The 21,907-nt window shown below is 38.8% G+C and overlaps 1 protein-coding gene across 5 annotated transcripts in view; it reads right to left on the reverse strand.

The window, feature by feature from the left end:
* Window positions 1-21,907, reverse strand: part of CEMIP2 (cell migration inducing hyaluronidase 2) — an 86,451-nt gene that overhangs the window by 63,028 nt on the left and 1,516 nt on the right. For 3 of the 5 annotated variants that reach the window (XM_055350781.2, XM_019034044.4, XM_019034042.4), the window contains exon 2: window positions 3,627-3,969. In XM_055350781.2, coding sequence (XP_055206756.2) covers window positions 3,627-3,957 — 331 coding nt within the window. In that variant the 5' untranslated portion in view covers window positions 3,958-3,969. Of the gene's footprint in view, window positions 1-3,626; window positions 3,970-12,195; window positions 12,357-14,632; window positions 18,123-21,907 lie in introns of those variants that run through there. The other 2 variants (XM_019034043.4, XM_055350782.2) reach the window with 2 other exon arrangements.

A 21,907-nucleotide genomic window follows, 5' to 3' on the forward strand; every position in this document is an offset into this window, starting at 1 on the left:
AATATAGCCAAATCTAAGCACTACCATTATTTACTGCAGATCTGCAAAAAATGTGCTAACATATGTTGATTTCCTGCCATTAGAATGGAAATCCCACGCCTTCCCACCAGCAGAGAACCATCTTACCCTTTAATTTCTCATCACATTTCCATTTTAAAGTTTTACCACAAAACTAAATTGCTAGCATCTAGTTCAGGACAAACTTCACCAAAAAAAAAAAAAGTTTCCCTGAATCATCTACTCTGGAAATAAACCAATAGTAAGAGGCAAAATTATACATTCTCTTGGGATTCACACTAGAAAGCAGTTTTAGAAAAGAAATATGTTCACAACATCCTGGTAAATCAAAAATGAAAATTGCTAAATAATACATTGATCAGGTCTTCACAAGTTCCTTCTTGCACACAGTGAATAATGTTTCTCTCCAAGACCGAGAAACATCACTGTCTTCAGCCACGTGCACTCTCCCAACAAAATGAAAGAGGCAAGTGGCTAAAGACATAACTTCTCATTTTCAGAGATGAGGAAATTACAGGTTAGAGAAACCAAAGATTACTTAGCAAGCTGAGTGATACGCAAGTTTCCCCTTTTAGAAAATGAGATTATTGACTTGTAGTGTTCCTCTACTGGAATTAGAACTTGCCTCTTGAACAGGTATTATAATAACAAAAATATAACAGTATTTAATTAAAATAGCCATAGCTATTTAATGTATGAAAACTTTAAGGTCCGCCATAATTTTGAAGAGGGGAGAAAAAAAATCACGCCTTTAATTTTGATCAACCTATGGCCAAGTATTTGTGGAGCATCAATTTATCCACTCTGTACCAGATATTTTAAAATTTATAAAGCATAGAATCAGCTCACATTTCCTCAGTTTATATGCAAGCTTTGGAGGGAAAAAACACCAAGTATGAAATAATGAAACACTGAACAATGTGGTAGTCAGTCGAGGTTCAAAAGACCTCAGGCAAAGGAGGCATGGGGCTGGAGTAACTGAGGCAGCTTCATGAACAGGTGACTCGAGAGCTGGACACCAAAGGATGGGCAGTATTTAAATAAGAGGATCATGAGAACACTAGTAATGCAAGTATCCCTTGAGATCCAAGTAGTCCATTTGGTTGCTCAGAATTCCAAGGTGGCTTTATTTAAACTGAGCTAAGGTAAGAATAAGCAAGATATGCTTGAAAAACCATAGGAAGAAATTCCTTTCATTAAGGTGGCAGGTACATGTTTAGGAATAACATGAGAAAAAGTAGAGAGGTAGGGTGCTGCACAAAGATATTGTTCTATACAGAAAAAAAAATGATTCCTCATTTTGAACTTGCATAACACTAATGCAAACATCTTCCTGTTTCTGAGCTCTCACAATGCCCTAGGTTTATGCTTTCTCTTATTAACCACAGCTACAATTAGTCTCACCAGTTATATCCTTGGCAATTATTTCATGGAATTAGTTTTTCTCACAGCAGTATCATAACTGTTGATATTTAATGCTTCTGATAAGTCAATGAGTATCACTATTATACTAAAAACAATCTTTAAGCTTTTCTTCCCATCAAAGAAACAAAAAAACTCTTAAATTTGTTTTGCCTTAATAATGAGGATTCCTTAAACTTTTCTACCTCCCTCTTCCCATACAACATCTAGCTGAAATTCTCCATAGTTTTATAACAAGCACTGTACCCAGCTATAAAGAAGGAAATCCAGTCTTTTGAGATCTGGAGCCTACTTCAATGGTTATATAATTTCTCTTAATTGTTTTTAATTATTCCCCAGGAGAGCATGGTTCATTAGAACCATCACCAAAAATTCCAGTCTGTTTCCTTCCAGTAAAATGCACTTAATGAGAAAATGTGTGGTCTGTACAAAGCATTGAAAAATAGCTCAGCCAACCCCACCTTCCCAGCTACCCACTTGAAGAGCAGTGAGTGTATTATCAAAGTTATGTAACAGCAATAACCACAGTCAAGCTGACCCTGAAATATTTCAGCATACCAGATCTTTCCACTGATGATCTGCACTTTACACTGCCAAAATGTGAAACTAAAGAATGTCGGTTCAAGGAACCATATCAGCAATGCCCTGTTTTAGATGGAATATGAAAACACCAATCAAAGCCATAGACTTCAGCTCTGATTTCCCACTGGTCTAGCATCCCTCTACTGCAGAATAGTTGGGAAGTATGAATCAGCACAGTGAACTTGGTTATTATGAATCAGCACAGAGAACTTGGTTATTCTGCTGGGAAAAGGAGAGAGGAAGTCATACCGCATGCAATGGAAATCAGTGTTATAAGTTCATAATGTGGTCTACTTGCTTGGTCCATAAGGATATTAATGTGCATGTCTCTCTCATTTGAGGTTTATTTTCTTAGAAGTACTAGCACTACGTCTCCCAGAACCTTAAAATTTTAAAAATCCCTTGAAAGCACCCAAGAAAACTAAATAATAAAGTATTTGTAAGTCTTATAAGTAGTAAAATGCCTCTGAACTGTTACAGCCACTTAAGGAAGCATTTAACTTGATAAAAATCTGTTGTAGACAAATATGGTACCCAGTCCAGGCTGTTAGAGTCTTCTCTCTTCACAGCCCCAAGCCCTTTGATTTTAGACAGATGGATGGTATTCTTTTACGAGGCAATTATTTGTTGGTATTCTAATAAGGCTGACTGGCAACCAACTTCTTCAAAACTTTTCAAAATATTGATATATCATTAACTTGAAAAGAAAATACCATTTAAGAAATTAAAATCTCCCTGCATAATATTTAACTATGAAGTAATGACTGATTTTTAGATAAAGGTGTCAGAACTTATATATCCTAAAGGATGCTTCCCTTCCAGGATATATATTGTTACTCAAAAATATTTGAAACTTTTCCTTTGGAACTGCTTCCCAAGCCCATTTCAAGCCACAAACACAAATATTATTATTTTTAGTCACTTACTTAAACAAAAAAATCTAATACAGTTCACTATACGTATGACTAAAAAAAAAAGCAACTTGCGGCTGGGCATGGTGGCTCACACCTGTAATCCCAGCACTTTGGGAGGCCAAGACAGGCAGATCACCTGAGGTCAGGAGTTCGAGACCAGCCTGGCCAACATGGTGAAACCCTGTCTCTACTAAAAATACAAAAATTAGCCGGATGTGGTGGCACTTGCCTGTAGTCCCAGCTACTCAGGAGGCTGAGGCATGAGAATCATTTGAACCCAGGGGGCAGAGGTTACAGTGAGCCAAGAACACACCACTGCACTCCAGCCAGGACAACAGAGCAAGACTGCCTCAAAAAAAGAAAAAAAGAAAAAAAAAATTGCAACAGTCCAAAAATCATACCTACCATAAGAATTTAGTGAAGGCCCTCAAAGCATTTCCAAAAGAGGTGCTCCAAGACCTCCCTGAGCACTGCAACAAAGTGGCACAATGGACAGGAAGAGCAACCATTTAATCATTTCCAACAGATTATTGAACAATTGCTCTCATTCATAAGAAGTGACACCTCGTATTACCTAACTGCATATTAGTTAGCTAGGGCCAAGTTAAGATAATTTTTTTTTAAGTATTCTACTATTTTCTCCTCTTTTGTCTTCTAGAATATGTTCTATGTGCATACACACACACTTACCATCTGGAGCATATTTTGAGGATATTCCTAAAATGATTGCAAGTGCAATAAAAAATGAGAAACTAGTAATAGCAAAACAAATGAAAGTATTTTTGTGTCTCTTTTGCTTTTGACTTTCTCTCTGGGCTTGCTGTTCTTCAGGTGAGAATGCGAAGGTTGCCCGGTCTTCTCGTCTGATGGAGGTAAATTTGGCTGAAGCTTGACTCTTTGGAGGAGGAGGGGGACGCAATGGGACAACCTTCCCTGGAACATAGCCAGATGGGTGACGACTGTTTCCATTCTGAGGTTGGAGGAAAGCAGGGGAGTGTCCCCTGGAATCAGTGGCATACATGATACACTGTTACTGTGAAAAGAAAAAAAAATTAAGCTTCAGTATGTGTAAATTCTTTTTTAATTTCTTTTATTTATTTATTTATGAGATGGAGTTTCACTCTTGTTGCCCACACTGGAGTGCAATGGCATGATCTCGGCTCACCGCCACCTCTGCCTCCCAGGTTCAAGTGATTCTTCTGCCTCAGCCTCCCGAGTAGCTGGGATTAGAGGCATACACCACCACGCCCAGCTAATTTTTTTTTTTTTTTTAAGTAGAGACAGTGTTTCTCCATGTAGGTTAGGCTGGTCTCAAACTCCCAACCTCAGGTGATCCACCCACCTCAGCCTCCCAAAGTGCTGGGATTACAGGTGTGAGCCACCACAACTCGCCTTTAATTTCCGTTTTTTAGAGACAGGGTCTCACTCTGTTGCCCAGACTGAAGTGCAGTGGCATGATCATAGATCACTACAGTCTCGCACTCGTGGGCTCAAGCAATCCTCCTGCCTGAGCCTCCCAGGTAGCCAGGACTACAGGTACATCCCACGATGATTGGCTAATTTTTAAATTTTTTGTAGAGATGGGATCCTGCTATATTGCCTAGGCTGGTCTCAAACTCCGGAGCTCAAGTGATTCTTCCACCTCAGCCTCGCAAAGTGCTGGGATTACAGGTGTGATCCCCAGTATCCAGCTGGAATGTATGAATCGTAAATGGTTTTTTTAAAGTACTTTTTAAATTGTGTTAAATATACCATAAACTTACATTTTAACTATTTTAAGCGTACAATTCAATGGCATTACGTACATTCACAAAGTTGTGTGACCATCACCACTATCCATTTTCAGAACTTTTTCATCATCCCAAACAAAAACTCTACATCCATTAAGTAACTCTCCATTTTTCCCAGCCCCTGGTAACCAACATAATGACTTCTTGAAAATATCATGTCAGCTTACATCCCTGATCTAATAAACCATGTTGACAATCACCTTCATTACTTGTGTTCTAATGTCACTCCTTCTCAACCCTGGCTGCATAGTGTAATCACCCGCTAAGGTGAATGCTCAGGGCACCACCGCTAAACAATTCAATCAGGATTGCTGTCCCTGGGATCTAAGTATCTGTAGCTTTTAAATGCTCCCCAAGTGATTCTCATGAACATCTAGGTGAGAGCCGCTGTTCTATGCCAACAGTTCTCAATTTTCAGTGTGCCTAAGAATCATCAGAGAAGCTTGCTAAAAACCTAGATTCCTGGCCTCTTTGCCCTATAATTCTGGCTCAGCTGGTGCAAACAGGGCCCTGGATTTTACATTTTTAAAAAATATATCTTGGTGACCCTGAAGCAGGTCACACTTTGAATATCATTATTCTAAGCTCTTCAAATTGAAGCTAAAAGTCCATGTGTCATGAGGACCCAAAGTGGCCCTAAAAGTTCCAATAGCTAGGCACTCATGTTTGGGTGTTTTAATTTCCCCACTAGACTTATCTAGTGATTAAGCAATTTAAGTATTACTATCTGTGTTATCACTTAGATATAGTGATATCACGATATAGATTGTGAATTCATTTAGTGAGAAAGTCTAAAGTCTATCTTATCTCTTTAAATCCTTAAATTTTGTTTGAAAAAACAGACATTTAAATATTATGGTTAAGATTATAAAAATAGCTAACACAATTAGTGCCTTATGTGTATTAATTCATTTAAAATATTTAATACAACAAATCTATAAGGTAGATGCCATTACCTCCATTTTACACATGAGAGAAACTGAGGCCCAGGGAGGTTAATTAACTTCCCCCAAAGATTACACAGTTAATATAGAGGAGAACCAGGACTTAAACCTAGGTATTTTTACTCTAAAGTTCAGGCTCTTAACTTACACCACTGTGTCTTTCCAAACAATCGAGAGGCAAAGAATGAGCTTTGCAAGGGTGCTAAGTCTGAAAGGCCTATTAATCTTCTCAGGAATTCTTCATAAGGAAGTTTAAACTATACATGCTTCATTTTTAACAGAAGCTTACACACAAAAACAAGGAAGTCCTTTTTAATTTTTTACGTTCTCTATAAAGAGCAATTATAAGTTTTTGAATTAAAGAATAAGTTTTGAATGAAACCTTACTTTGTTAATTTGCCAAGAGGAAGGCAGGAAGGAAGGAAGGAAGGAAGGAAGGAAGGAAGGAAGGAAGGAAGGAAGGAAGGAAGGAAGGAAGGAAGGAAGGGGGAGGGTAGGGGGAGGAGGGGGGAGGGGAGGGGAGGGAGGGAGAGAAGGAAGTAAGGAAGGAAGGAGGGAAGGGAGGAAGGAGGGAGGGAAGGAAGCAAGGAAGGGAGGGAGGGAGGGAGGAAGGGGAAGGGGAAGGGTTCTTATTGCCATGACTGGGGATAAATGTATGGTGTGCCCTATGGCTTCAGAAACATGGTGTTTAACCTCTTACATCCCTTCCTTAACAACTGGAGCATCTCAGAGTCACCTGACTTCATTCAATACCCTTACAATTAATCCCCTTCATCTTCTGCCAAACAGTGAATAAGATTCTAGTCATAAAGGTACTTCCAAATTGCTCTAAACTATCAGCAAACCCATTAAACACAAAATGGTCGTTAGAGAAGCCACAAGCAAGCAATTCCCAGGACCCAAACGACCTGGAAATTAATGGGGGCAGAAAGAGAATCTAATCAGGAATTGATGCTGATTTTACATGGGGCAAAGAACATTCTCAGAGTCAGTGTGTCTGTCAAAAACACTTGGTTTGTGGGGTTTGATTTCTGAACAAAAGTAATTATTTAGATGAAGCTCAAGCTTCATGACAAAAGAAAAACACCACCATTCAAGGTGCTATTGAAGAACTGCTGCATGTGCCAAGCAGCAGACCAAAAATAATGGAGACATCCTGCTGGAACAAATGAAAGAGTACAATAAAGACCCTGTTATGATCCTCTCTGAACAAAGAAAGGGCTAACGTAGGTATTCTTGAGTGTCAGCTCACCAGGGTGGGAGGGGAATCACAGCCCTAATCTGCTCTGAAAGGGAGTGGGAATCTTTTGTTTCTGAGGCTGCAATCATCTGATACCTTATTGTTTCAGGGTGAGAGATATTACTAACAGGCTGGTGGGGGCGGGGGTCTTTGGTGGGAGATAATGGGTCTCCAGATGTGCCCACAATAAAATAAAAGGCATGAGAGGCTAAATGAAGTCACCAGCCTACTGGGAATAATTTGTGTCTTCATGGTCAAAAAATGGATCCCAACACGAAAATTCAGATGGCATCTGTCACAAACTAAAGGGGTCAATAAATCAAAAATAAGCATGGTCGTGTTTTTCCTATAAAGCTCCTGCAAAACATGTATGTATATGTGTATACACATGTTCTGAATCCATTACCTCTACTTTATTGAAAAATATGTAAATGTATAAGCAGCAAATACAAGATTCTTTTCCTAAGAGGTAATATAGTGTTGCACCATGTATTAGAATAAAATAACCAAAAAAATCATATTTTAAGTAGATAGCTCCCTCAATTTACTCAATTTTTAAAAAATATAAGATACAAATACATTGCTTCAGGATTTCACTTTATGTTTGTGGATTTACTTCAGGCACAATATTATGTATTAATTACTTAAAAATATATTTTATTGATAATTATAGATCTAAATTATTCGTGAAAAAATCGACATTTCATTCATTCAGTAAGCTAATTGTGAGCTCTTGCTATCATTAGAGGATTGTGGTAGGAACTATGGGGTATACAGAAAAAAGATTTACAGCATCCCCAAGAAATGCAATTCCTAAATTCAATTTTAAATCACTTGTTTGGACCACATGGTCTCACTCATAGGGGGGAATTGAACAATGAGATCACTTGGACACAGGGCAGGGAACATCACACACTGGGCCTGTTGAGGGGTGGAGGGCTGGGAGAGGGATAGCATTAGGAGAAATACCTAAAGTAAATGACGAGTTGATGGGTGCAGCAAACCAACATAGCACACGTACACCTATGTAACAAACCTGCACGTTGTACACATGTACCCTAGAACTTAAAGTATAATAATAAAAAAAAGATTTTTTAGAGAAAATAAAATAAATCACTTGTTTGGAAGGCAAGTGAAATTGACCAAGTTTCCCAGGCAATCTCAACAATGGCTATTTAATCCCTAAAGTTGTTAGTACTTGTGTTTGGGGTCCTGAGAACAAAAGAGGGGTCTACTAGGGAAAAGACAATGTAGTCCTCTCTGGCTTTCAAGGCAAACTTAAGCACCATTTTAATAATTTCGCTACAGACCAGTATTTCACTTTAATACTCAGTTTGTATCACGTTATTTTTTTTAAATGGTAGTATTTCTAGTGGAAAACACATGCTATGAAGAAGGAGCACATGAGTATTTTATGACACATTTTTAGACCAACTACAGACTGTGACAACACCTAAAATAAGACAGATAATCCAAAATGGGGATAATCTAAGTCATTCATATTAAAATTGGCAATGTACTCTACAAAGCTTTTAAAACATAATTTTTGGTGTTTAGATATTCCTTGAGAGAGTCGTTTTGTATTTATTTACTGGATTATAAAAAGTAGTAGCCCAAAAGGCTTGGTTATGAATCAAGCAAGCAAGTAAGCAAAGCAATTAGAAAATTGCACAGGCAATTTAGGCAGTATTAAATTAAATAATAAAGAAGTGACTCAGACTATGAAAACATATCAACTTAAAATATACAAATGCTGTTAAAAAAAAAATACAAATGCTGGAAAAACATAAGCATTCCAAAAAGTAGCTAGTGCTTTTGTCTAATTCTCAGTTGCCCCCACAAAAAGATACCTTAAAAACTCAGTGTTATTTTAAATTAAATTCTTCTCTTGGGGAAAAAAAAACTGATGTATTACCTCAAAAGCAGTTCAAAGTGAGAGAGACTTGTATAATTGGTAAGACCATCCACTTTATTTGGTAATAAATTACAGTAACTAAACATAGAAAGCAATTATTTTGAGATTTCAATAACATTAAAGGAAATCATGCTTTTTTTTTTTTTTTTTTTTTTTTTTACCTATAAAAAGAGGCATGATTTTGGCCAAGCAAGGTGGCTCACACCTGTAATCTCAGTGCTTTGGGGGGTCAATATGGGAGGATTGCTTGAGACCAGGAATTCAAGACCAGCCTGGGAACCTAGTGAGACACCCTGTCTCTATGCACACACACACACACACACACACACACACACACACACACACACACAAATTAAATCAGCTGGTTGTGGTGGTTCGATGCCTGTAGCCCTAGCTACTCCGGAGGCGGAGGCAGTGAGGCAGGAGGATTGCATGAGACCAGTAGTTCAAGGTTGCAGTGAGCCATGAATGAACCACTGCAGCCCAGCCTGGGTGACGGAGTAAGACTCTCTAAAAAAATAAAAAATAAAATAAAATAAATAAAGGAGAGGCATGATTTTAATAAAATTGAGCTATTCTCATTTAATGCTTTCAAACACCACACTGTCTCATCCATGAACCCGTCTCAAGTTTCCATAAATTAGCAGGGCACAATGGCTCACACTTGTAATCCCAGCACTTTGAGAGGCTGAGGCAGGAGGATCGCTTGAGCCCAGGAGTTCGAGACTAGCCTGGGCAACATAGTGAGTGAGACCTTATCTCTACTAAAAACCAAAAAAATTAACTGGGCATGGTGGCATGTGCCTTCAGTCCTAGCTACTCACGAGACTGAAGCATGAGGATCACTTGAGCCTGGGAGGTGAAGGCTGCAACAAACTGACTGTACCACTGTACTCCAACCTGGGCGACAGAGCATGACTCTGTCTCCAAAAAAAAAAAAAAAAAAAAACCTCTTACAGGATCATCTTACTTTTTGCCTTATGTTTCAGTTAATTTATGTACTTGTCCATCTGCTGCAGACCACAAGCCTCTTGAGACCAGGAGTGATTGGTATTCTTACAAAAGCTTACATACAGTAGATACTCAACAAATGATTGTTGAATTTAGATCACAAATTCCTGCCAAGGAATTAAGCAAAAATGCTAGATAGATAGATAGATATACTATATATATATGTATATAGGTGTATATATATGTATATAGGTGTGTGTATATATATATAGGTATATATACACATGTATATGTATATACCTATATATATATACCTAGCATATATATTTGTGTGTATGTGTGTGTATATATATATGTATATACATATATGTAGTTATTGAGGAGGAAACAAATAGTTGAAAAAATTAAGTCCACTTTCATTCAGAAATCAATTTGATTTTGTCTAAGCATACTCCCAAAGAATCTCTTCAACTACAGATTCCTCTCTCTCTCTCTCTCTCTCTCTCTCTCTCTCTCTCTCTCTCTCACATACACAAACACACGAGAGAGAGAGAGAGAGAGAGAAATTTCCTATTTAATCCTTCTTTGACATCCTTGAGGCTGTGGGAAATTTGACTAATTTCTATATCAGTTTCTCTGATTCAGGAGAAAATTGAGAACAATACTACTTAAAGCAAAAAAAAGTCTATGTGTTAATTCTTATAAAATGCAATTCTAGTATGAAAACTAATAGGTGACTAAAAGGTATTATTAACAACTGCAGGAAGGAATTCTAAAGATAAAGAGCAGCAAACTACCTAGATAAATTCAACCTTTCACAATATTTTGTAATAGTTTTAACTACACATTATGAAATGCAGTAGGCACACAGAAAAAAAGAAACATTCCACTCCACTTTATATTGTTATGTTGACAGCCATTCAATGCTGTAATCAAAGAGAAAGGCTTCTCAATACAGAGAAAGCGGCAGCAGTTCAAAACTAGTAGGAGCTATTTAAAAGGGCTTTTAGTGTTCTTTCAGCTGCTGAGATGTTAATATGCAAGACAAAGGTACTTATCACTTACATGGTGGTTGAGGACATTTGCCCCCTAGGCTATATCATCAGTCCCCCAAATAATCTAGCCCTTCCAACCCAATGCAGAGAAGGTGCCACAGCCACACAGTCCAAGAAATGCATATTGGCCCCGTCATCCCCTCGTATTGAACAACTAATGAAAATACAATACTTTTGATTCATTTAAGCTCTTTCAAACCACGCCTAGGCTTTTTAAGAAAACTAATTTTTGAATGGAAGATTCAGACTTGTGGGAAGAGCCAAGAAGTTGGCACGATCTAATCAGGTCAGTTCTTTTTTGATCAAGGACATAATTTTTTAAATATTCAACCTAAGGGTCAAGTTACAATTTTTGCTTTCCGAGAGTTTCAGTACAACTGGCCAAAATTTGGCTAAGAACATTTTTTCTTTTATTACGATCTTAGAAGATCTAACACATTCACTGGTATGCCCAAAAAGTAAAAACATGCAGCAAAAAGTAAAAAGAGGAGTGAGCATGAATTATCATGAAAACAGATGCTACTATAATTATTTGTACTTTGACCTAATAAAATATTTAACCAGATTCTAACTGCCTTGAATTTTCAATTAATAATTCCACATTCCCAACCTCCTACTTTCAGGAGAAGAACACAACAAAGAATAACCATCAGGGATCACCATTTAGATCTTCTGGTTTGGTTTGGTTTGAGGGGAAGCAGGGTTAGGGCATTTCATTTAGTTTTGTTTTAGATTCAGATTATGTCCATTGACAAACAGTGAACTCAACAAATACCCTGTACATAAAAAAGTGTTCAATTAGAAAATAACCTTAGCAAAGCAGACTTTTTAGGTCCTCTAATTCCGCAAGTTTCAAATAAATAATTAAGTGTGACCAATACTCTCAAGAAGATTATGTACTTAAATAACTATTATAAAGGTTTTCAAAGAGTTTGGGTAGGGAGGAATCTTTTTATATGTAGTTTAGCAGAATATAACGTATCACCTATTCTATTCCCAGAGCACACAAGATAATATACAATTTTTAAAAAAACAACCACTGCAAAGAATTCAACATAAATGCTAGGTCTATACATACAGCTATTTATGAGAAAACGGACATATGGTTGAAACAATTAAGTCAACTTTCATTCAGAGATCTGCTCGATTGTGTATTAGCATACTCTCAAAGAATTGAAAACCCTTAGACCTCTAAACAGGTGTGGGGCCAAGGACCTTGGCCACCTGAAGGTTCACTGAAAAATCAACTCACAAAAGCCAGATCGACAGGGGAAAAGACACACAACTTTATCGAACGTGTTATACACAGGAGACTTCAGAATGAAAACCCAACCCCCCGGTGGGGTACAGAAGTGTGTAAATACCTTCTAGAAATTGGAGAAAGAATGCAGGCTCAGAGCATGGCCGAAAACAGGTTACAGTAGTAAATCAGGTTTTAGCTGTAAGACAGGTTATGTAAGGAGGCTTGGCAAGCAAAGGTGGTCTTGTTATGTAGATGAACCGAACCTCACAGGTAGCACCCCTGAGAGGAGAGACGGCAAATGTCTCCGATCTGTAAGGAGTCAGACTTAATTAATCCTTCCTAGAACCGGACAAGAGAAAGCCTGGCTGCATTAATGCATATTTTCTATAGATGCAAATTTCCCCCATAAAAGACTGCTTTGCAGGGCGACTTCTGTTTGCTGCTGTTTGCTGACATCTCAAAATATGTCAAAGAAATATATTTGGGGGTAAAATATTTTGATTTCCTAAAATAGAAGATTTTCCACAGGACATGCCTTCACACCGTCCCACAAGGCGCATTCTCCATTATTTCTTTGCCCTTGTCACAGCGCTTTTGTCTTTTTCCTTCAACTCTCAAAAATCAGTATGAGTCACAATCACCTGCAACTGTTTGGCATGTTTCCAAGAAATAAGACACTCTGCACAGTTAGTTTACTTACACAGATCTTTGTTTACTTTTATTAAGCAGATTATAGCCAGGTCAATGTTCAGAGGTAGAAGGGAAATGCACCAACTCTTAATTATAAACCTCTCCCTATGAAGGGAAAGGACAAGGGACTGAGAACCCCTAATTGTTTACATGTCCCTACCTGCTTTATCTATTTGATCGATTTAGACACATGTAAGTGATATTCCCAAGTTAAGCTATTGTTATAATAAACATCTGCATGCATCAGACTTCTAGATTCACACCATGTATCACTCAGATTATCTCCTTCCTTAAAGAAAAAAAAAATCTTGCCTGCCCCAAAAACCTATTAAAATATAATACAGCGAAAGCATAAGAAACTGTGGGGGTCATAGGCTTTTGGCTCCCTGAAAGTTCACTAAAATCCCTGCCATGAGGCAGTTTGATTCACAGGAGAAAAGACATATTTAATGTGTAAGCATGGGAGCCTTCAGAAGGAAAACTCAACTTCCCAATGAGGCACAGAAGTTATATGACATCCTGAGGTTCCAGGGAGAATGAGGGCTTGGATCCTGGTTAAAAAAAAGGTTATGGGAAGGAGAAGAGGAGGAATTCTATTGAGGGAATAAATGATTACTAGGGAGAATGATTGGATGGGGAAACAGAAATTGACTTCTAAATAGTTCTTTTTGGAATTTAAATGATCCGTGGAGGTAGTCCTTATCTTGAATAGGGCTGTTCGGATGTGGTTAGATTTTTGGTCCTTCCTGCAACGGATAATGAAATAAAAGGGAAAGAAGCAGGGATAATTGTTCTCCTTGTTGGGGGGTACCGGGGGGTGGGGGGGGATGGCGGGGGTTCAGTCCTATCTTTGTAGATAGGGGAAAAGTCTCTCCAGGAACTTTTTGATCTCTAAAGGCTTTTAATTTAAAATACTCATTTTACCAGGGAAGCCATATATTGCAGTGAAGTATTTTTATTTTCTTCAGAATATTTCAAACCTATAGTCCTAAAAAGACTAAATTTACTAAAAAAAAAAAAAAAAAGATACTAAGCTTTGGATTAGAATAAGTATTATTTAAAGTTGAAAGATTTATTTTCCTGCTTAAAAATTTACTTTTGTATTAAGCTATAGTCTTTTTGCTAGAAAACTACTAAAAAACTATAGTTAGGAAATAAATCTCTGGAAAAACAAAAATTAACTATAAATACTAAGAATTTGCTTAACCTGATAATAACAAAAGAAGAAATGCCTATGGTCTGTATTTAAGGAATTCAGATGAGCAACTTAGCCACAGTTTCACTAAAGTGGCCACATCTTCGGCAAATCACATTGGACTCTCCTGCTAAAATATGAATCCCTCAAAACAAAGAGCTGCTATTTATAATGTTTAATGCCAAAAGTGAACCAAGTGAAAACTTCTTAATTTTAAAGTGAAATAAATGACTTTAAAGAAATATTTAAAATTCATTCCTATGTTTCTGTCATTTATGCAAGGTAAAGGAGGCAGCTGTCCAATTTTTCTGATCCCAAATATACTAATTAATCCTATCTTTTTCCAACGATGTTAAACAAGTCTATGAGAAGTAATGCTTGACCCTAAAGCCAATGAGGCTGATACGGCCAAAAGGTTAAAATGCATTATCGTGCCCCAAAAAAGAAAAACATAAAAGGAAAAAACTGCAGACCTACTACAGACCAAGCAGGGAGGAAAGGTAGCAATTAAGAACAGCTAACACTCTCTGAGCAACCAAAAATAAAAATAAAAAGAGAGCAAAGTACATAGGCCTCTAGGTGGAAGTAAAGAACTAGAAGATAAACTGCAGAAAGACAGATTGTTCTTCAACCCAGAAAATTAGAAAAAAGGGAAAAAGGTCGTTGTACCTACCAGTCATTCTCTATTCCCTTCAGTTTCCTTTTTTCCTATTAATATTTCTCATATTTCTTTTTCTCCTTAATTCTTTTTATTGAAAAGCTGTTCTCTTTTCTCCCTTCCTTCCCAGTGATCCTAGACCATCCCCCTTCACCCTTGTTCTCAACTGGCTGGGAAGATTCAAGAGAGGCTTCCAACCTGCTGGCAGTGACGGATGGCAGTGCAGAGGCACACAATGGCAAGCGCAGGCGCGTCACCAGCCTTGCAGCTGGCCTTCCAAAGAAAGAACCAAAGCCGAAGTCTGTCCTGACAGAGGCTGATTTAATTAAGGTTATAGCAAAGGGCAGAACTGCCTGTGGGCTGCATTCTCTGCAGAGGGCCAAAGACAATGCATTAAAATACTTCTCAGGAAGAAAACCCAAGAAAGTTATGTTGGCAAAACGTTGAAAGGTGGGAAAAATGAAAAGACAACAGGGAAGTGTTTGAAAAACAAGCAAAGACCTGCCAAAGTTCATGATCTAGTGATGTACAGATACCAAAATGCAATGACAATAGGAAACAGAAGGCGTATGTTTTGATGTGCCTTTCACACTAGAAATATTTCAGATGAATAATGAGATGCCCAGACTGAAATAATCCAAGGCTGTTCAATCCAGCGTCATAGTAAAGTTTCTATCAATGGCAGGGCCAGGACCAGAACCCAAGTTGACTATTTCTTTCAACTGTAACACATAGCCTATTTTTAATATAACTTAAACCACTTGGAATAAAGCCTTTTCAAACAGGGCACAAGTTCAGTTTTGAGCATCTCTTATGAGAAAAGGGTTCTGCTAGACACTGGAGACCCAATAGTACAAAAATAAACATGGTTCCTACTTTCAAGAAGCTCACAGCCCAGCATTTGGGGGTAGAAAAAGTAGAGAGACAACACAAGTAAACAAGTAATTAAACTGAATGGTGAGGCAAAGAAGGTGGGCTGAGGAGGTGATTGCTTGAGTTTATTAAATTCCTATGAATGGAATAGAGTTTAATTTTCTAAAAGCCCTGGCAAATTTACTCACCCAAATGTGCACCACCAGATGATTACTAATATCTTTCTTATTTTGCATGTGTAAACTAAAGTCTACCACTGAACTCCGCCATTTAAATGACGACACGTTGCCCAATAGTGACTAAAAAGTATGGGAGGGAGGGGAGGGTGACACACTACAGAAGTCTTTCATATTCTTTGAAAGGGTGTCACCTGCAGGTGAGTTCCAGGCCAGAATATAAAACAGTCATAGTCCCTCTCCTCCTAGGCCACGTGAAACCTAAGCCAAACAATAGGGCCATCTTACACATTCTCAACAGTTTCCTCTATGTTCCTCAAGACTCAAGGGTGCTACAGAGTCAAAAGGCAGAACTTCTAATGAACAAGTAATTACTCAGCATTAGAGTGGCAGCTGGACTTCACTTAGCCGAATAGGGATACACTGTGGCTAGGAAGAGGTGAACAATGATGTGCACCTGTAGTCCCATCCACTTAGAGGCCGAGGCAGTTGGATGGCTTGAGCCCAGGAGTTCAAGACTATAGTGTGCTAGGACTACTATAGAGCCACTGCACTCTAGCCTGGGTAACCTAACAAGACCCCATGCCAGCCCCATCACCAAAAAAAAAAAAAAAATACTGGCTAGCAGCAGCACAACAGGCAAACGGGGGCTATGTGACAAGCCCAAGTGCTGCAAGCACTAACAGGAGGCAAGAAAAAACACTTGAAGATTAAAGCCAACCTCAGACTCAGCCAAGCCCTGCTCAAGTATAATATTTTTCAAATCCTCATATAAAGTTGATTTTATAGTGGTGGCACTGGTGGCATTAAAAAGCAATGTTAGTACGGGTGCAGTGGCTCACGCCTGTAATCCCACCACTTTGGGAGACTGAGGTGGGAGGATCACTTGAGGCCAGGAGTTCAAGACCACCCTGGGCAACATGGTGAAACCCTATCTCTATAAAAAAATATAAAGATTAGCTGGGCATGGTGGTGCATGCTTGTACTCCCAGCTACTCAGAAGGCTGAGATGTGGAAAGATAGCTTGAGCCCAGGAGGTGGAGGCTGCAGTGAGCTGTGATCATACCAATGCACTCCATCCTGGGTGACAGAGTGAGACTCCTGTCTCAAAAAAATATATTTTTTTAATGTTATGTTTTTTCAAACCACAACTTAAAAAAAAAAAAAAAAGAAAACCTCAAGAACTCATTTTTCTAATTCCTCCTGAAACAGGAATCAGGCATATGTCCCTGTGTTAAGCTAAATCTTTCCCATTCCTAAAATGTTAATACTTAACTTTCCAAACTTCATTGTATGCGAAAAAATGACTCATTCTTCAGGGAAGTGAATCACCATTACAGAGACCATTAAGACAACAGAAGGCTTGCTGTCTCCAAAGTGCACACCAATAATTAAGTAAGAGCCCCCAAATCGATAACAATTTCACACTGGAGGGGGACTTAATCTGACCTGACCACGATATCAAATTTATAGTGGATATTCATATGTTTTAAGATACTTACATGAAACTCAGTCAGAGGTCAATTCTTTTCTCATGGGCTCAGTGTGGATTGTCTTAAATTTCAACTCTTTCAGGCAACAACGTCCTAATGACACTTCTAACCAGTGGTAAAGCCTTATTAAAAAATATTAGGCTTAAGAATGCCACAATCTCTACCAGGCAAACTTTTCATAACATAAAATTCTTATCAAATATTGAACTTTTACTTATTGTTCAAACTACAATGGACCCTTGATACAACAAATGTAAAAAGGTTTATCACTTTTCACCGTGTAAAGAAAATAAATGTCTTGTTACAAATCTGATTACTAGGTTAGCCTAATAATAACAATTTCAAAGCAGATTTGCCTTATAGATCAAAGGACTGATTTGTTGGGAGATAGCAATTCTGTGTTTTAAGACATACAGTTTATGAGTCTGTTTCACTTTTTTTAAAGACATTTTAATAAAAACCCTATGCTTAATTTATCTCTGTATTGCTCACAGCAACCAGTACAGTGCCTTGCACATCCTAGGAATGCAATAAAATAGTTGCTGAACATAGTTCCTGACAACCAATATTAAAGGCTTCCCAAAGCAAGTACCACGAAAACAAAAGAACAAGCAAACATGACCTACAGCCATAAGTTTTGAAGAAGAAAAAAAAGAACATGCAAACATATTCTAGTATGCTTTTATTCTATGATTCACAACCCAAATCTGAACAGGGTTTCCAGGAACTTGCTTCTTCTAAAAAATGTGCACATCTACAGTACTTTAAATTTTCATCCTGTTTATAGAAAATACAAGTAAAGCTAATGCTATTTTTACACTTAGTTCCTTATTTCACAGAAATTTGTTACAAGTAACATCACCCCACCATCATGTGTAAGTAGTAGGCAATGAAAAAATATACATAGTGTCTGCCTTAAACCTGAAAGCAGTGACTTTCAAAGCCCAAATGCAAATTACCTCATCATTAAACTAATTAAATTGCTAACAAAGCCAAACAGGAATAAAATAAGAATATATCTGAGAAAGAAAAAAAAAAAAGTGCTGACTGGAAACAGGGACAAAGGAGTTCTTGTCCCTGCTTGGCTATTAATTTACTATATGACCTTACCTAACTATTTAGCCTCTCTGGGTCCCAACTTCCTTGTTTTAATATTATCTTTGAGGTCCCTTCAAGCGACATGCTAAGATTCAGCATATGTAGCAGTGTCTAGAAAACTGATTTACATTCATTACCCCCCTCCCCACCACACCCCTGGCAAAAGGGCACAGTTCACTTAATAGTTTTAAATATCTGAGTTTGGATTTCTATCAAAGGCAATTTATTAAAATGTCAGATGGGCTTAAGTCCATTTCAAGTGGAGAACTAAACCGAGTATTGCTTACAGATTCGCCTAGACAGCAGCTGCTGCTATTGAGAGAATAGACTTTAACAATCTAGTTGAAAATTATACCTCTTTACAAATGGAGAAAACTAGTAATGAGGATTTTCATACTCTCAAAAAGGCAGATGCATAGCTTTTCTTTTTTTTTTTTTTTTTTTCCCTTTTCCATATTCATCATATTGAGAGAGAGGAAAGCAGAAGGGCTAGCTTGGCTTGGGAGGCAGAGAGGAGAATGGATGTTACCGTTCAAAACCAGACAAGACCCTTTCAATTGATGTACTGTACTAGACAGCCCATTCTTCTCACTAATGCTCACAATCCAAGTGAAATGAAAAGATTTCCTGTGGCTGGGATGGGAAGAAGCCTGGACAAGAGAGCAATACCATATGACAGTAGCTAGCTTAAAAGTCTAAAGACTTGCTCTCAAGATGGGATTCAGATCATTCTGGAAAGGGCCAATAAAATGAAAATCTGTAGCTGAGACCTGATTGATTAAGCTATGATTATATCTATGTATAGCTTTAAAAAACTTTTGAAAGTACCTTTTGATACCAGACAGCATTAGCCTGTATAGTACTTTATCATACATTAATACATAGCAAACTTACTCAAATTTAATCCCCAAAACATTCCCATAAAGCATTTTAAAACTCCTTTTTCAGGTGAAGAAACAACGTGAGAAGGATTAGGGGATTTGCCCACAGCAAACGTTTAGCAAGTGTCAGAGCCTTGTTTTAAATCCAAGTCTGACTTCAAGTCCTCCAATCTTCACCATTTTAAGATAGTACCTCTGACACTAGTTTTCAGTCCCTACGATTTTGTCTGATTTAACAAATTTTATTTCTCACAAAATTGCTCCCCCACCCCCAACTGTTCCTTCTCTGGCTTCTTAGAGCGTTCTATGCATAATTCTCCCAGACGTGCACTTATTGGACCTTCTAATTTTTCATTTCCTTATGTCCGGGGCTAGGCTCATTTCTTCCATAGCAGAGATTGTCATCTCTCTAGTTGCAAGTGACACAGGTATCTTCAATCCCTGTGGCCTCCCTGGTTGCAACCACTTTAACTCCTTCTCTTTACCAACATGAATGCTCCACAAAGCAGGTGTTGCAATTGCTTCCAGAGGGTCTGGACCACAATAGGTGATTAATAAGTGCTGGCTGAATGGATGGTGGGTGGGTGAATGATGCAATGCTCATACATATTTTAGAGCACACATTACAATGCACACATTTACATACAGCACTCCATGTGAGTCTAAGACCATGAATTTGGTAGTGATTATTGTTTCTTCTTTTTTTTCTTTTTTTTTTTTTTTTTTTTTTTTTCAGATGGAGTCTCGTTCCCATCGCCTAGGTTGGAGTGCAGTGGCACGATCTCGGCTCACTGCAACCTCCACCTCCCAGGTGCAAGCGATTCTCCTTCCTCAGCCTCCCGAGTAGCTGGGATTACAGGAGTGCACCACCACACCTGGCTAACTTTTTTTTGTATTTTTAGTAGAGATAGGGTTTCACCATGTTGGCCAGGCTGGTCTCAAACTCCCGACCTCAGGTGATCCACCCACCTCGGCCTCCCAAAGTGCTGGGATTACAGGCGTGAGCCAATTGTGCCCGGCCTAAGTTTCCTCTTTCTAAAATGTGGCTTGTCTTTCTCAATTTCAGAAACTTGCCCAAAGCATGTAGCTCTAAGTAGTACCCTGTCAACTTCAAGATAATGGCCCACAAGACTACATTACCCTCCAGTTTGTCTTTTCTTGATAGCTGTTTGAGGACAGCATTGATTAGGCCTATTAGAACATGACTGAAGTGTTGCCCCCATTCTGGTTTCCTGTTATGAATCTGACATTTCTGAAAAGTTACTGGTTACAGACTAGATCAAGGAAGGAGACTACTCAAATAATTAACTGTGACACAGAATATCCAGATAAACACCATGTAAGAATTTACAGATTCTATTTCCCTGTCCACATACAGGAGAGTCCTCGGCTCACTATCTCATTCACAGGTTAATAAGAACAGGTGATGACTCAGAATTCGCTTCTAATCTTAGTTTTCTGAGCCTTTAAGCACACATACATCAGAAAAAAACAGCGTCAGGAGGACTGAACAGAAAGCCAGAAGACAGATTTCCAGTTCCGCCCAAACTGATCCTCTAATGCAGGTACACAGAAGCTGGGGGGAGTCATTTCAGTGTGAAGAGAAAAGCACTCTAAAGTGCTACCCAATGTTTACTAAGCAGAGGACGTGCCTACTGCACATTCTTCTGTTTTGCCCAGAAATGCAAACTAAAAAGAACCCTTTGTATAGGTAATCAGACCCACAACCACAGTATGATACCCAGACCAATTCTGAAAAGAACAAGCGTCCTTCAAGGGTCAAATAAGCATTAGTAGCTCCATTCTAGCCAACCAAAGAGAGATAAGGCTAACCATTTTAAATGTGTTTTTTAACACTGAGCCATTTCCAACAGATTTGCCTGGCTGCTCTGGGGAGTCAGGCCTCCCTCAGCTCAGGTGAAGCCTCTACCCTTTCCCCTCTCTCTAAATTCTTCTCACTTTTTACCGGGAAGAGCAGCACATCTCAATACATGCAACTGTGCAGCAGCGCATCACTCTGTCGCACTGAATCAAGGGGAGTGAACTCAAGGCAGTGAGTAGCTCATGTGCACAATGAAAGTTTTAAAAATTATTAGGCAGTCTATCCTTAATCCCAACTGCTGATAAAAGGAGATATATATCAAAGTCTGTTTTCCTAACCTGCGGAGAATTTAAGTGAGCTGTTTCCGCTCCAGGTCGAGGTCTGGTGACACTCATCAACCCTCAGCAGAGAGCATCCAGGGAATTCAGGACCTTGGTTTTATCGCTAAGGGTGTAGCCACTAGTGCTATTAACAGCAGCACTCTGGTCCTCACAGAGAGGGCCCCCCTCCTTTACCAGGATCTCCCAACTCTGCAGAGAAAAGCTGGGAATAGGGTCCAGGGTTAAGGCTATTCCCCAGATTTAAAGGAAGCTGCACACGATTTTAAAGCCTCACCTTACCTCAGCTAACAGAGAGGCAGGGGGCGGAGGGCGGAGGACCCACCAACCCAGGGGAATTGTAAGGAGACAAAGATTACCCCAAACGCACAAGCGCGCGCGCACTGAAGCCCGGACTGCAAAGCACATTCCATCAACCTTTCACTGTAATCGGCTTACTGTGGGGTTTATCCCCTCACCCCATCCCTCTCCAGAAAGTTTAATGCTGTTCGCACCGACTTTGAAAGGTCCATTGTTCCCTTCCCCGTAAACGTAATGAAAAGAGAGGGGAGAGAAAGAAATCAAGACACCGTTCCCGAGGACCCTTTCTTAAGGAGAGGACTGACTCCT

This window comes from Gorilla gorilla, chromosome 13, assembly GCF_029281585.2.
Source record: "Gorilla gorilla gorilla isolate KB3781 chromosome 13, NHGRI_mGorGor1-v2.1_pri, whole genome shotgun sequence".
NCBI classification, from domain to species: Eukaryota; Metazoa; Chordata; class Mammalia; order Primates; family Hominidae; genus Gorilla; species Gorilla gorilla.